This window comes from Acomys minous (genome assembly GCF_964271855.1).
Source record: "Acomys minous genome assembly, chromosome: 4".
Lineage (NCBI taxonomy): Eukaryota > Metazoa > Chordata > Mammalia > Rodentia > Muridae > Acomys > Acomys minous.
This window is the reverse complement of record NC_140486.1, coordinates 53592994-53608539: the sequence shown is the minus strand read 5'-3', so window position 1 is coordinate 53608539 and position 15546 is coordinate 53592994. Positions and strand designations below refer to the sequence as shown.

General features: G+C 45.5%; 1 protein-coding gene and 1 long non-coding RNA gene across 2 annotated transcripts; one reads left to right on the top strand and one right to left on the bottom strand.

Annotated features, from left to right (window-relative positions):
• The first annotated feature begins 2268 nt into the window (after positions 1-2268).
• POLR2D (RNA polymerase II subunit D) lies at positions 2269-14182 on the top strand. Its single transcript, XM_084780612.1, has 4 exons — positions 2269-2422; positions 8677-8857; positions 12045-12140; positions 13488-14182. The coding sequence occupies exons 1-4, from the start codon at positions 2350-2352 to the stop codon at positions 13564-13566; spliced, it is 429 nt and encodes a 142-aa protein (XP_084636738.1). The 5' UTR covers positions 2269-2349; the 3' UTR covers positions 13567-14182.
• LOC311596793 lies at positions 2359-4987 on the bottom strand. The gene is made up of 2 exons (XR_014778982.1): positions 3233-4987; positions 2359-2862 (listed from the first exon to the last, which is right to left on the bottom strand). It is a non-coding gene; the product is annotated as an uncharacterized lncRNA (long non-coding RNA).
• Positions 14183-15546: the final 1364 nt, after the last annotated feature.

The window sequence follows — 15546 nt, the reverse complement described above, 5'->3', positions numbered from 1 at the left end:
CTTAACTGCTGAGCAATCTCTCCAGCTCTAGTGTGCTGTTTAGGGAAGAATTGTGAAATGGGAAAAAGTTCTGCCAATAATATATAGCCATTTATTTTAACCAATGCATTCCTTCTATAAATAGAGATACATAGCAATTTTGTAAAAACTTTTTAAATTTTTTTTTCAAAACAGGGTTTCTTTGTGTAATAGTCCTGGCTGTCCTGGACTTGATTTTGTAGTCCAGGCTGACCTCAAACTCACAGCGATCTGCCTGTCTCTGCCTCCCAAGTGCTGGGATTAAAGGCATGCACCACCACAGCCAGCTCAGCTCTGTAAAAATAATTTTATTTACAAGTCAAACAACTAGCTATTCTTGGATAGTGAGATCATGCAGCAGATAAAGGCACGTGATGTTCAATTCTGATGACCTGAGCTCAATCCCCAGAATCCAGAAAGGTGGACGCAGAGACCGCCACAAAATTATCCTCTAATCTCCTTTGTGTCCCATGGTATGTATGGCCCCACTAGTAAAAAATACAAAATTCTGTCTGGCAATAAATACTGCCACCTATTTTTAAAATGGTTTATTTTGTGTGTATGTAAAGGGTGTGGTGTGTGTGTGTGTGTGATGTGTGGTGTGTGTTCCAAAAGAGACCAGAGAGGGCTTTGGCTCCCTTGTAGCTAGAGTCACGGGTTACAGAGGAATTTTAATTCACAATATGGCTGTTCTGGCAAGAGATCATAGAAAGGTCTGTGTGATCTGGCTGGGATACAGGCACACCTTTGTTCCCAGGAGACAATAGGCAAGCAGAGCAATTCAGTCAGAAGCTGAAAGAAGCCAATTTGAATCAGCCTAGAGAGGAGTTTGAGCCAGAACAGCTGAGTTGAACCAGCCAGCAAGAGTTCATAAAGAAAAATGGTGAGCATATTCAGCAGTATGTCTTAGAGGCTGAAAACAATCTAGGCCTAGATTAGATTGTTAACAAGGCTAGAAGCTTCCAGGACTAGGTCTAGGTTAGCCCACAGAGGTATTAAACCTCAGAGACTACAATTACATCAGGTGAATAAAAGATGCATTTATAACAGGTGCTTGTGAGTCCGCTGCTGTGGGTGCTGGGAAATGGACCCAGGGCCTCTGAAAGCATCAAGTGTTAAGCACAGAGCATCTCTCCAGCTCCTTCAGTGCATTTCTATTAAGTTAGCAGAGCTGACTACTGTTCGCTAATGAGCCAAGCACTGCAGAAGAGTTTTCTCCTCGTTGTATAAACTTTTGTTTTCTCCCCAGGAAGGATGGCACATGTCTTTAATCCCAGCACTCAGGAGGCAGAGGCAGGAGGATTGCTGTGAATTCGAGGCCAGCCTGGTCTACAAAGCAAGTCTAGGATAGCCAAGACTACACAGAGAAACCCTGTCTCAAAAAAACGAAACAAAACAAAACTTTTGTTTTCTCTCAAGTTGAAAATAGCATCACTTTTCCATTTAACTTTCTACTTATCAAATGTGCGAAAAGATAATGCTAAAGGGTGCTCAATAATCAGAGTTTGCCTGCTCAGAATTATTAAATACACTAGAAACAATCTGAAACGCCCTCCCGCCCTTTCTTTTTGCAACAGGATGGTATGTGGCCATAGTGAATTTGCTATATAACGAAGCCTCAGTATAAACTGTTCTTTCTTTCTCTCTCTCTTTTTTTCTCTTTCTTTCTGAGACAGGGTCTCACTGTGTACCTCTGGCTGTCCTAACTCTGTAATAGGCTGGCCAGGAACTAACCCAAACCCAAGCCCAAACCCACCTGTGTCTCTTAAATGCTGGGATTAAAGGTATGCGCCACTACAAACCGCTCTCCTTTAACTTTTTATCCTCGCGCTCAATGGTTAATCTTTTTTTTTTAAAAGATAAACAAATCATTGAAATCAAATCATTTCAGTATGTTTCTATAGTCACCTTACCCAGCTTCTCATCATAGGCCATTCCTTGGGTTGGTCACTTAGTTTTTTCCTGCACTGCACTTCATCCTTTTCTCCTGAAATGGCTTACAGATCATCCCAGGTCCCACGGCAAGGGCGTGTTGCAGAAAAGAAACAGTTTATCTCCAAGCCGGCAGTACAGAAAGCACCTCCAACGACCAGGAGCCGCCAGAACTGCGCCCTGAGCGCCTTCCTCTCGCGCAGCTCCGTAGGTTCTCGGTAGAGTCTTCCTTGCCTGACTTAAGGCCCCCGCCCCGCCTACTCAGCTTCCTCGGGGCCCGCCCATTTCACCTAGCCCCGCCCCCGAGTCGGATGGGTTGTTTTTTTTTTTTTCCTTGGTGGAAGCCCGCCCTCGCGGCTTCCGTTTCCGGCGGTGCCTTTGGCGGCACATCCTAAAGCAATGGCGGCGGGTGGAAGTGATCCGCGGGCTGGCGATGTAGAAGAAGACGCCTCTCAGCTCATCTTTCCCAAAGGTGGGACCCGGGACAGCTCGACTCCGAGGTGACATCGTCCTTGAGTTATAGTCAATATCTGCTCCCTGGTCACAGGGAACATTCGGGCTTGGCACGGCGTAGGGCTGCGAAGGGCTAAGTACGGGGACTTGGTCAGCATGGCACAGATGGACCCTTGAGTAGTTCAGTTCATTCTACCATAGCCAGCAGTTTCGTTTTTGAGGGTGTCTTGTTACGTTTCCTTGGCTGGCCTCAAATTTGTCACATTCCTGTCGCATTCTCATGAGTGCTGGAATTAGAGGCAAGTGTCAATCAGTCTTGACATATAAGAGGATTTAAGTTATGTCCCTTTTTTCTGCCATGCAAAAGACAAATCTAGAGCAGAGGTCTTATTTCTTTTTTTATTTTTTGGTTTTTACGAGACGGTGTTCCTCTGTGTAGCCTTGGCGGTCCTGGACTCCCTTTGTAGACCAGGCTGGCCTTAAACTCACAGCAATCCGCCTGCCTCTGCCTCCTGAGTGCTGGGATTAAAGGCGTGTGCCACCACGCCCGGCCAGAGAGATCTTATTTCTAAATTGGCAGCTGACAGAAGCTGAGCCACGGTCCTATCGCAGTGCTAGTAAAAGCATTTCAAGGTCTATATGTCAGAAGTGGTCAGTGCTCTTGCCTCTGAGCAGAAATGCTATTGCCATTGGTTTCCCGGCCCTTGTAGCTTTTTGGGTTAGAAAAAACAGTTGGGGAGGCCGGGCTTGGTGGGGCACGCCTGTAATCCCAGCACTCAGGAGGCAGAGGCAGGCGGATCAATGTGAGTTTGAGGCCAGCCTGGTCTACAAAGTGAGTCTAGGACAGCTGGGGCTACACAGAGAAAACCTGTTTTGAAAAATCAACCCCCCAAACAAATGCCAGTTGGGAGCAAGATGGGATTCCAGTCTGGGATGGCTGGTGCCTCCTTTTGTTGGATGAATATGTGCCAGCAGCTGGGCATAATGCCTTCTGTTCCTGCTTCTTGGAGCTTGCGGTAGAATAGTGTGAGACCAAGAGTTCAAGGCTAAGCCAGGCATGGTGGCGCACGCCTTTAATCCCAGCACTCAGGAGGCAGAGGCAGGTGGCTCACTGTGAGTTCGAAGCCAGCATGGTCTACAAAGAGTCCAGGACAGCCAGTGCTACACAGAGAAACCCTGCCTCGAGAAAAAAAAAAACAAAAACAAAGAGTTCAAGGCTAGCTTGGGCATTACAGTAAGACCCCAAAGATTCATGCTGTGCTTTTGTGAGTTTTGTTTTGAGACAGGGTCCCATGTAGCCCAGACTGGCCTGGAATTAGATAAGTAGGCAAAAATGACCTTGCCTCTACTTCCACAGTGCTAGGAACACAGATGTGAGCCACACACTGGGTTTATGTGTGCTAGGCATTAAATGTACGCTCTATGCCCAGCCCCCAACAGGCCACTGTTATCATAAAATCTTACTGATATCTGTAACAAAAGTGTCTAGAGAAAAACTACCAGATGAGGTATTAAATAATGAATTTTTCCTTCTTTAGGAACAAGGAGCAATAAATTTTGTTCTTAAAATATTTGTACAAGGATTCCCTAATCTATTTCATTTTCCTTTTGATAACTGTGGTGTGTGTGTGTGTGTGTGTGTGTGTGTGTGTGTGTGTGTGTGTGCGCGCGTGTCTGAGTCTGAGGAAGGGAGAGAGAGAGACTGCCACAGTGGTGATTTCATCTAGAAAATGTTTATTACGGAGAGGTCTTAGGTCTCTTTGAAGTTATAGCACAGTGTCTGAGGCTGGAGAGAGAGTTCAGCAGGTAAGAACACTTGCTAAGCAAACATGAGGACTATAAGATTGTGTGTGTGTGTGGTGGGCGGTTGGCTGGAGAAATACCTTTGTGGTTTAGAGCACTGGTTGCTGAGGACACAGGTTCAATTCCCAGCACCCACCATGGTGGCTCACAACCATCTATGACTCCAGTTCCAGGGGATCCAGTGCCTTCTGCTAGTCTCCCCAGATACCAGTTAGACCTGTGGTACACACATGTACACAGGCAAGATACTTGTGTGTATGGAAGTGTTTGTGTGTCTGTATACTAAAATAAAAAAGCCGGTGTGGCCATGTGCACTTGTAACTTAAGCCTTGTAGCGGTCAGAGACAAGAGGATCACTGGGACCTGCTGACTGCCAGCCTGTCTCCAGGTTCAGTGAGAGACCCTGCCTGAAGGAATTAAAGCGTGTATGTATGTGCATCACATTCATGCCTGGTACTGCAGTGTTCAAAAGATCAGACCCCCCCGGGATGGGAGTTAGAGATGTTCAGAACCGCCATGTGAGCACTGGGAACTCAACGGTTTGTACTCTTTTTTTTGTTTGTTTGTTTTTTGTTTTTCCAGACAGGGTTTCTGTGTGTAGCTTTGGCTATCCTGGACAGTTTGTGCTCTTAACCACAGAACCATCTGTACAGGCAACTAAGGACTGTTAAGAATGAGAGAAATCAGCACTTGGGAAGCAGAGGCAGGCGGAGCTCTGTGAGTTCAAGGACAGCCTGGCCTACAAAAGCGAGTCCAGGACAGCCAAGGCTACACAGAGAGACCCTGACCCGAAAAACCAAAAAAAAAAAAAGGGGGTGGGGTGGGAGGAGAAATGGGGCTGGAGAGATGGCTCAGAGGTAAAAAAAAAAAAAAGCACTGTCAGTTCTTCCAAAGTTCTTGAGTTCAATTCCCAAAAACCACATCGTGGCTCACAACCATCTATAATGAGATCTGGTGCCCTCTTCTGGCATGCAAACACATATGTGGGCAGAATATTGTATAAATACAGTAAAACAAACTGCACTCAGAAGGCAGAGGCAGGTGGATCGCTGTGAGTTTGAGGCCAGCCTGGTCTACAAAGTGAGTCCAGGACAGCCAAGGCTACACAGAGAAACCCTGTATTGGAAAACAAAAAAAAGGGGTTGGGGAGAAACGACCTTCCCCAGAGAAAAGCACACCAATTGGTTATCCACTACCAAATGGTCAGCCCTGAAAACACACCTGTGGGTAATGTGATACAGACTGAGCACTTTACATTAGGAATATACATATATGCGTGTAACAACAATGAATGAAAAGAGGCCATTGTGTAAAACTTATGTTTTATTCACTTGATGCAAATGTCTGCTCAGGGCTTACTGTCTCTGCTCACCTGGGCCTAGCCCTGGAAGCTAACAGCCTCTGTACAATCTTAATCTAGGCCTAGAATGCTTTCAGCCTCTGTGACTTACTGCTGAATAAGCTCATCCTTTCTAGCTCTTTCTGAACTCTGGCTGCCTGGTTCAACTCAGCTGTTCTGGCTCAAACGCCTGTCTCAGCTGATTTATTCAACCTGGCTTCTCTCTTGGCCCATAATTGTTTTGCTTGGCCTCAAAGTAACTCTAGCAGTCTGCTCTAATCTTCTGGCTCCTCGTTCTCTGGCTCGATCTGTCTTTACCCGTGTCTAGCCTGGTCTCTCTTCAACCTGTCTCTGTGAAGCCTACCGGTAAAACTGCCTCTTTTCTCTTTTATTTCTCTGTGCTGTTCCCCTAAAGAGCTTCCCTTTCCTCTCTTTGATTGTGAGAGTTGGGCATATCCTATTCTGTCAAATCTTTCTCTGATTCATTGCTTTTTCTGTAGACATCCCTTTGAAACATGGGTGCTTTCTTCTACAAACTAACCTCACCTTCATAGTTTGGGATTAAAGGCGTGTACTAAGGTCATGTTTCTATTCCGGCCAGAGGGATTAAAGGTGTGTGCTTAGGGCTGAGCCACACAACTAGAAACAGTTTTGGGGTGGTTTTTTTTTCCCCTCAAGGTTCATTCACAGTGTGATCAAATATCCTGAGACAACATGGCTTTGAAAGAACAAGGAGGGTTTAGGGATGGTTTAGAGCAGTGGTTCTTAACCCATTCACAGGTGTTGTCAAATATCAGATATCCTGCACATCATCTTTATGATTCGTAACAGTACCAAAATTAGAATTATAAATAGCAATGAAAATAATTTTATGGTTGGGTGTCACCATAATATGGAAAGGTTGCGGCATAGGAAGGTTGAGAACCTCTGGTTTAGAGGGAAGAAAGGGAGGGGAAATGGTGTAATTAGATTAGCATCTCACAAATAAAAGAAACAGTAAATAATAACAATAAACCAGACAGTGGCTGCACACACCTCCATCGGTGAATCTGAATTCTAGGCCAGCCCAGCTACAGTGTTAGTCCAGGACAGTCAGGGCTACAGGGAGAAACCCTGTCTTGGAAAACAGAGTAACTGTGTGCGTGAGCATGTGCGTACAGGTGCTTTTGGAGGCCAAAGCTGTTACACTCCCTGGAGCCGAACATGGGTCGTTGTGAGCTACTTTGAACTGGGTGCTGGGAACTGAATTTGGGTTCCCTTCAAGAACAAACCCTGAGCCGGGCATGGTGGTGCAGAGGCAGGCGGATGGATGGCTGTGAGTTTGAGGCCAGCCTGGTCTACAGAGTGAGTCCAGGACAGCGAGACAGAGAAACCCAGTCTCAAAAAGCCAAAGCAAAGCAAAAAACCAAAACAACAAAAGCCCCCAGCAGTCCCTCAACTTCTGAGTCATCTCTACAGCTGCCATCCCCACTTCCTCACCTCTTGTTTTTGAGACACAGTCTAATGTGGCTAGCCTGAACTCTGTGTAGACCAGGCTGGCATCAAACATGCAGAGATCCTCCTGCTTCTGCCTCCCAGGTGCTGGGATTACAGGCATGCGACTAGTTATGTGGCACTTTGGATAGACTGTATTGTTTCTCCCCCCCCTTTTGTTTTTTGTTTTTGTTTTTGTTTTTGTTTTTTTGTTTTTTTGTTTTTTTGAGACAGGGTTTCTCTGTGTAGCCTTGGCTATCCTGAACTCACTTTGTAGACCAGGCTGGCCTCGAATTCAGAGCGACCCACCTGCCTCTGGAATGTATTGCTTTGTACATACTGGGGGAACATTCTCCCAAGTTAGCTACATTCTCAGTCCAGACAGTGATATTTATGTATTTGTGTATGTGTGTGTGGTATGTACATATGTGTGGGCACATGTTCTAGTGCCGGTGGTTACAGAGGCCTGGACTTGATGTTGAGTAAATTCCTTGGTGATTTTCTACATATGGAGACAAAAATCTCTTGTTGAACCTGGAGCTTGTCAGTTTTGCTAGTCTGTTGTTTTGTTGTTTTTATTTTGAGACGGAGTTTCTCTGTGGTTGTCCTGAAACTCCCTCTGTAGACCAGGCTGGCCTTGAACTCACAGAGCTCCGCTTGCCTCTACCTCCTGAGTGCAGGGGCTAAAGGCGTGTCCCACTATGCCTGCAGTTCTGCTAGTCTTTTTTTTTTCTTCTTAAAGATTCATTTATTTATTATTTATACAGTGTACAGTATTGTTCCAGCATGTGTGCCTGCAGGCCAGAAGAGGGCACCAGATCTCATTGTAGATGGTTGTGAGCCACCATGAGGGTGCTGGGGATTGAACTCAGGACCTTTGGGAGAACTGACAGTGCTCTTAACCTCTGAGCCATCTCTCCAGCCCAGTTCTGCTAGTCTTAACTTGTCGATTTGCCCCAGGAAATCGGTCCCCTGTCTGCCTAACAACTACTGGATTACAGGTGCACACTATACCTATTTTGTGGGCTCTGAGGACCCTAATTCTCTTCCCCACACTTGTGTGGCAAGTACTTTATTCACTTAGCCATCTGTCCAGCCCCCAAAGGAGATGTTAGCTTTTGTCTTTTGTGTATTCTTTTAATTGAGATAATCTCTCTCTCTAAAATTTCCTAAGGACATTGCCTGCATGTATGTCTATATACATATCTGGTGCCCATAGGAACAAGACGTAGGCCTTGGATCCCCATGGAACTCAACTCAAGGAGGAATGTGAGGCACCTTGTGGGTGCTAGGAACAGCACTTTGATCCTCTGGAAGATTGGCCAGTGCTCTTAAGTGCTCAATGGTCTCCTTGGCCCCTATGTTACTGTTACGTGTGCCGGTGCCTGCAGAGGCCAGAGGTGCTGTGAGGTGTCTGCTGTGGGTGCTGGGAGTTGAACTAACTTTGTAAGAGGACTACATGTTCATTTCTCCAGCCTCCAAAATGGAAAACTAGTTTTGTCTTTTGGGGTTTGTTTGTTTGTTTGTTTTTGAGTCTCTTATGTATTTCCGCTCGTCTCACAGCTCACTATCCTCCTGCCTCTGCCTGCCAAGCGCTAGAGCCAAAGACGTGCTTTTTTAAAAGGAATATTTTCAACTCACACTTACTCTTCTCACAGAGTTTGAAACAGCCGAGACGCTCCTAAACTCTGAAGTTCACATGCTGCTGGAGCATCGGAAACAGCAGAACGAGAGTGCGGAGGACGAGCAGGAGCTCTCGGAGGTCTTCATGAAAACCCTAAACTATACGGCTCGTTTCAGCCGGTTCAAAAACAGAGAGACCATTGCCAGTGTTCGTAGGTGAGTACTAAAAAAATCAGTTCAAAATTAAAGTTTACTTATGTATGTCTTATAGGTGTTCTGCCTGCTCGTATGTCTGGACATCGTGTGTGTGCACTATGCCTACAGAGGCCAGACGAGAGTATCCGATCCCCGGGAGTTACAGGCAGTTGTGAGGCACCACGTGAGTGCCTAGACTTAGGACCCAGGTCCTCGGGAAGAACAGCCAGTGCTCGTAACTGCTGAACCAGCCCTCCAGCCCTATAAAAAAAGTTTGGGTTTTTTGGCTTTGTTTTTTCGAGACAGGGTGTCTCTGTGTGGCCTTGGCTGTCCTGGACTCGCTTTGTAGACCAGGCTGGCCTCGAACTCATTTGTTTATTTTTTGTGTATGAGTGGGTGCAGAGGTCCATGGAGGCCCAAAGAGAGTCAGAGGCCCTGGAACTGGACGTACAGATAGTTGTAAGCCGGGAACCGAACCAGGCCCTCTTCTGCAAAAGCGGCGGTGCCCTTGGCCACTGCACTCCCTTTCCAGCCTCTGCTTCTTATTTCTTGAAACCGAGTCTCATCATCAAGCTTAGCCTTGCCTGCAGTGCTGGAGCACACCTTTGACCCCAGCACTCGGGAGGCAGAGGCAGGCTGAGCTCTGAGTTCGAAGCCAGCCTGGTCTACACAGTGAGTTCCAGGACAGCCAGGGCTACACTGAGAAACCAATACCCACTCCCCACCCCCCACCCCGAGAAAACCTCTCAGCTTTTCCCCAAGTCCAATTCTCTCCTCTGCATGACAAATTCTGGGGTTACTAGTATATGCCATCATGCACTCTCTGCCCTCCAAATAGAATTTATTTTATTTCTTTTTATTTTATATATACTGTTTGAGACAATATTTCTTTGTATAACCTCAGCTGTCTATATAATTTTTTTGAGGCAGAATCTTACTATCTAGCCCTGGATGGCCCAGAGTTCAGTACTAGACCAGGCTGTCTTCTAACTTACAGTGATTCCCCATCCTTTGAGATTAAAGGTGTCCATACCTGGTCTTTTAAAAATATTATTGTTGTTGTTGTTATTGAGACAGATTCTTATTTTACAGTTCTACTTAGTGTGAAACTTGCTGTGTAAACTAGGCTACTGTGAGCCTGCATATATCACCAGGCATTTGTTTTGCTTATATGTATGTGCACACCTGTTTGTATTGCACCATGTCCATTCAGTGCCAGCACTAGCAGAGGCCAGAAGAGGAGTTACAGACATATGTGAGCGACCCAGTTGTTGGTGCTAGGACCAGTCCTCTGAGGACTAGCCAGTGCTTTTACTGCTGAGCCTTCTCTCTGGTCCCCCAAATATAAGTTCATTTTTTCTTTTGTTTCTTTGAGACAGGGTTTCTCTGAGTAGCCTTTTCTGTCCTAGACTCCCTTTGTAGACCAGGCTGGCCTTGAACTCACAGTGATCCTGCCTGCCTCTGCCCTCCAAGTGCTGGGATTAAAGACGTGTCGTGTGCCACCATGCCCAGCCAAATAAAAGTTCTTAATTCGTCATTTTTAAACCAAACCTATCCTAGAAAGCCTATTTTTGTAGTGTAGATTATGGAAACCATGAAGATGCAGTTTATGCACGTATTTTCACAAAGGAGAGTTTGGTGTGCTTATTTTCAAAGTTAGAGGAAAGGCACTTCTATGCCAACATACTTGATAGACTGCCAGTCAAATCCCCCATCTTGCTTGACATTAGCTTATCAAAGGGTTGAGGTCTGCTCTTTGACAAAGCTGCAGCTATTTCTATATTCATCTTCTGTTTGTTTATAAGGTGAACTTCAGTTCAAAATCTTTTTAATTTTTTACCTCTGCTTCCTACAAGCAGTTACTCATAGCTGACACTAGCATTCACTGCCAGAGGGTCGAGTTAACCTATACTAGATGATTCAGTGATGCACTTTGTTATCCATGCACGTCACTACCCTCTGGCTACATCTGTCTGGACTCTGTTATCTACACACCTGGCCACACTTTGGATGTACTCTGAAAGACCCTAACCACCGCCTCACTTCCCTCACTTGGGACCAGTCAACTTAAAGGTTAGCTGATAATTATTTGTCCAGCTAACCAAAAATGTAATGCAATATTGCTTTGTATGGTTGGCCAAAGTGTATTACAGTCCGCTCTCCTCCCTTTGTCTTCTGCTCTTGGTATTCCTATAAAAGAATTCCCATAAGAACAGGCTGATGTCACAGTTAGGTTCCTGAGTCCTTTTTGTGGCCTTGATCAGTCAGCTTGAAAACAGAAAGGCATTCCTATAAACCGTCATATTTCACTGCTGTGGTGTTCAGGGGGTCTGGGAGGCACTTCTTGTGCGGTGACAGAAGGTAGGGAGAAGAGCAAAGAGCTAGTTACCTCACGGAGGGAGACTTTTTAAAGTATTTATTACATTTTGTTTTGTTTTTCGAGACAGGGCTTCTCTGTATAACAGCCTTGGCTGTCCTGGAACTCTTTGTAGACCAGACTGGCCTCAAACTCACAGTGATTCGCCTGCCTCTGCCTCCTGAGTGCTGGGATTAAAGGCGTGCACCACCACGCCTGAACACTATTAAGTGTAATTTTATTTTATGTGTGTGAGTCTTTTGCCTGTACACGACACAAGTGCCCAGTATACATGGATGCCAGAGAGGGCTATAAAATCCCATGAGTCTGGAATTTCAGGCAGTTGTGAGCCACCATATAGCTACTGGGACTTGAACCTGGACCCTCTTGAAAGAACAGCTTTTAACCACTGTGCCATTTCTCAGCCCAGCAGAAACCTAAAACCCTGCTATGCTGATTTCAGTTTTCTTGCTTCTGCCTGCTGTGTTTCATTTCTCTTTTTTTTCTTTTTTTCGTGGTACTTCTTGTTTTTCAGGGATAGGAACAGGAAGTGATATCAAAGGGGATTCTGTTGCCCATATGACCATAATCACAGATTGTAAATATCTTTTCTCAACTATATTTGATTTTCTTTTGCTATGGATCAGTGTTTAACATTTGACCAGCACTGAATAAGAATGTAATTTTTATTAGCATATATTAACTATACACAATAATGGATTCCATTATGACATTTTTATACATGTATATAATATATTTTGATCATACTTGTTTCTCCCCTGTTACAGCTCTTGTTTCATTCCCACTCTCTCTTGTTTGTCTTTTTGTCTTTTTATATTACCCTACAATCAGCTTGCTTCTCCAGAAAAAGCTACATAAGTTTGAGTTGGCCTGTTTAGCCAATCTTTGCCCAGAGACTGCTGAGGAGTCCAAAGCTCTCATTCCAAGGTTAGTACCAGATGGGACAAATTTTGTCTGTTTTGTACAGATTTGTCCAGGTTAAATTGCTAGATCTAAAAGTTGTATGAATTTAACATTTGGGTTGGTAACATGCCAGCACTGAATAAGAATGCAATTTTATGGTGTTTGAGAAATGGTGTGGGGCTGGTCTTGTTACATTGGTGGCAGTCTGGGGAGCTGAGGCTTTCCCTGAGCTCTTGTGTGTTGTGCTTCCACATGGCACGGCTGAGACTACAGATGTGAGAGTCACTGCTGGCTTAAGAATAGTAGCTGCAATTAAAGGCATGCACCCCCCCCCCCAGCCTTTTTTTTTTTTTTTTGGTTTTTTGAGACAGGGTTTCTCTGTGTAGCCTTGGCTGTCCTAGACTCGCTTTGTAGACCAGGCTGGCCTCGAACTCACAGCGATCTGCCTGCCTCTGCCTCCCGAGTGCTGGGATTAAAGGCATGTGCCACCACGCCCAGCCCCGATCGAGTGTTTCTACATTGTTCTTTATTTGTGTATGTGTGCATGTGTGTGTGCACATGCATGTTACATTAAGTGTATGAAGATCAGTGGACAACTTCTCTCCTTTTACACATAGGTTCCCACCATCAGACTCAGGTTAGATTTGGTGGCAAGCCGCCTTTACCAGCTGGACCGTCTTGCCAGTCTGAGAATAGTGATTTATACTACACGGACAGGAAGACTGTGGCACAGCCTGCTAGGGACACAACTGTGTGGCGCAACTTTTGCCATTGTGTGTGAGGCTCTGAGTCTGCGCTCTCAGCACCTCACAAAGGAGCACAAGAAACAGGCAGATTTCTCACACACTGCAGGCAGTAGTGGAGCAATTTGACTTATCTAATAAAATCAATGTGACCTTTTCCCATTATCCAAAAAGATATTCCAGTGTTTGTTGCTGTAGTATTGGTGATAACAGATATCAGACACAATCGTAAAGTTAATCCACATGTGAATTACTATAAAATAAGTCAAGCACCTGGTAGTGTGTGTTTTTTGTTGTTGTTGTATTTTAGTTTTTTGTTTGGTTTTTTGAGACAGGGTTTCTCTTTTACACAGAGCCCTGACTATCCTGGACTCTCTTTGTAGACCAGACTGCCCTCAAACTCACAGTGATCCACCTGCCTCTGCCTCCCAAGTGGTGGGATTAAAAGCGTGCACCACCACGCCCTGCTCTTTCTAGGGGTTCTATAAGGGAATGTCAAAGAGAAATGCAGTTTAACTATAAAGGTGGCAGAGCAAAGTGAGCTGCACTCAGAGATGATGCCTGTTTGAAAAACGGTGTGGGAGACTTGCCAGTTGCTAAGCCACTAAGGTTCATTGTCTTCCTGTAGCCTGGAAGGGCGGTTTGAAGATGAGGAACTGCAGCAGATTCTCGATGACATCCAGACCAAGCGCAGCTTCCAGTACTAATCGCCAGACACTGCTGCTCCTGCGATGACTCCAGAATAGCAGCAGCCGCCACGCCTGCGTCGGATCCGGGGAAGGCTGCTGTGGCGCAGCACACTGGGCCTGCTGTTGTAGTTTTTGCTTTACTGAGATAGAATGTTACTCTGTATAGTCTATCTTCCTCAGCCTCCCAAGTGCTGGGATTACAGGTGTGAGGAAAGGCTGGCTTGGTGATAGTCTAGGTTGCTGTCCCCACAGTGACTCTCAGACCAGACTTATCATGTCTCCTTGGTGCAGCCTTGTAAGGGCTGCTGCGGTGAAGTGTGCTGCAGTCCTGAACCAGTGAGTAGACTGCCGCACAAAGCATGTGTTGACTGACTCCTACTGCGGTTTTTTGGACCCCCTGTTATTATTTCTTGTTCTTGACATTTCAATTATATTTTTTTCATTATACATTTCAGAAAAACCTATATTTTGTAGTTTTTGAAGCTGTCATATAAAAACTTACATAGGGGAAACATGTTCTTATCTAGTTGTAAAAGGGAGAGAGAAACCAGAACACTGTCATTATTATTATTATTCTTAAAGATTGTATGTATTTACTGATGGGTATTGTTTTTAAAATTATATGTATTATCGGCATCATCTGTAGGCCTGGCTAGCAATCAATTAAGACACAGACACTTGTTATATTTTAAAATATCCTTAGTTAACCTAGGGCAGGGCAGATATCAATCCTCTAAACTACCTCTCACAGTGTGGCAGGCATGGGATCCCTGTCTCAATCCCATGCCATCTGCTTTTAATAACTTCTATCAAGTTACCTCTCATTTATGATCCCAAATACTTGCTAGCATTCTTTATCTGGGCTGCATTCTCCATCCACGCCGCTGTGTGTTTTTCCTCCAGCTACCTGTGGCGGCCTTCCTCTCTTTACTTCAGTCTCTCTCCTCCTCGTGGCAGTCCTTCTTCTTCCCAGAATTCCCCTCCCTCCTAGCCCCACCTATCTCCTTTGCCCTGCCCAGGTGGGATGGCTTTTTATTAAGCAAAGGTTGGTCACAGAGACAGTAAGCACTGATTAGCATCAAAATACATCAGACCATCCCCCAACAGATGGGGAAGGGGGATACACGATCCATAACATGTGTGTGGAGGTCAGAGAATAACTTGCAGGAGTCAGTTCTGTGTTCTGTGTGGCTTTTCAGGATTGAATTCAACCATTAGGCTTGGTGGCAAGTGCTGGGCCATCTTTCTGGTCCCTAGATTATTTTTATTTTATTTACATACTCATCTTTGAAACTTAAGGCATCAGACCCAAAGCCCCGCACATGCTAGACAAGTGGGTACCGTTGAGTAACATTCTAGCTCTGAAATTCCTTGTGTTTATGTCTGTGTGTTGTACATAGTGTGTGCAGCCGTGTAAGGAGACAAGCAGAGGACAATGGGTGTATGCTCATAGTTCTGTCCTTTGAAATGGCGTCTCTCCTATGGAACCTAGAACTAGGCTGGATGCCAAGCCCCAGCAATCCTGTCTCCGCTCCCTCACTGCCCTTAGACACTGGGGATCCAGGCACGCCCAGATGCAGCACACCACTCTTCTCACTAACATTAGTGCTGATGGTACAAACTCACACCTCCATGCTGGCACAGTATGTGCTCTTACCCACTGAGCCAACCTCACCGCCAGCCTGAAGTGTCTAAAGGATGAGAGCACAGTTGACTGAAAGAACTTTGGTGTCCTTGTGCCTACCATGGAGACAGGCAGGAAGCACACCCTGGAAATCAGTCTCCCCCAGATCTTTAGCCTTGTCGTAGATGTACTTCTTCTTGGTGGCAAGGGGCTGTCCTGAAGAATGTGCATGTGGAGTGGCCTTGAAGAGTTTATATATATTGTGCCTTCAAATTAAGATCTCTTCGCTAGGCTGTGGTGGCGCACTCCTTTAATCCCAGCACTGGAGGCAGAGGCAGGTGGATGGCGAGTTCAAGGCCAACCTGGTCTAGCAA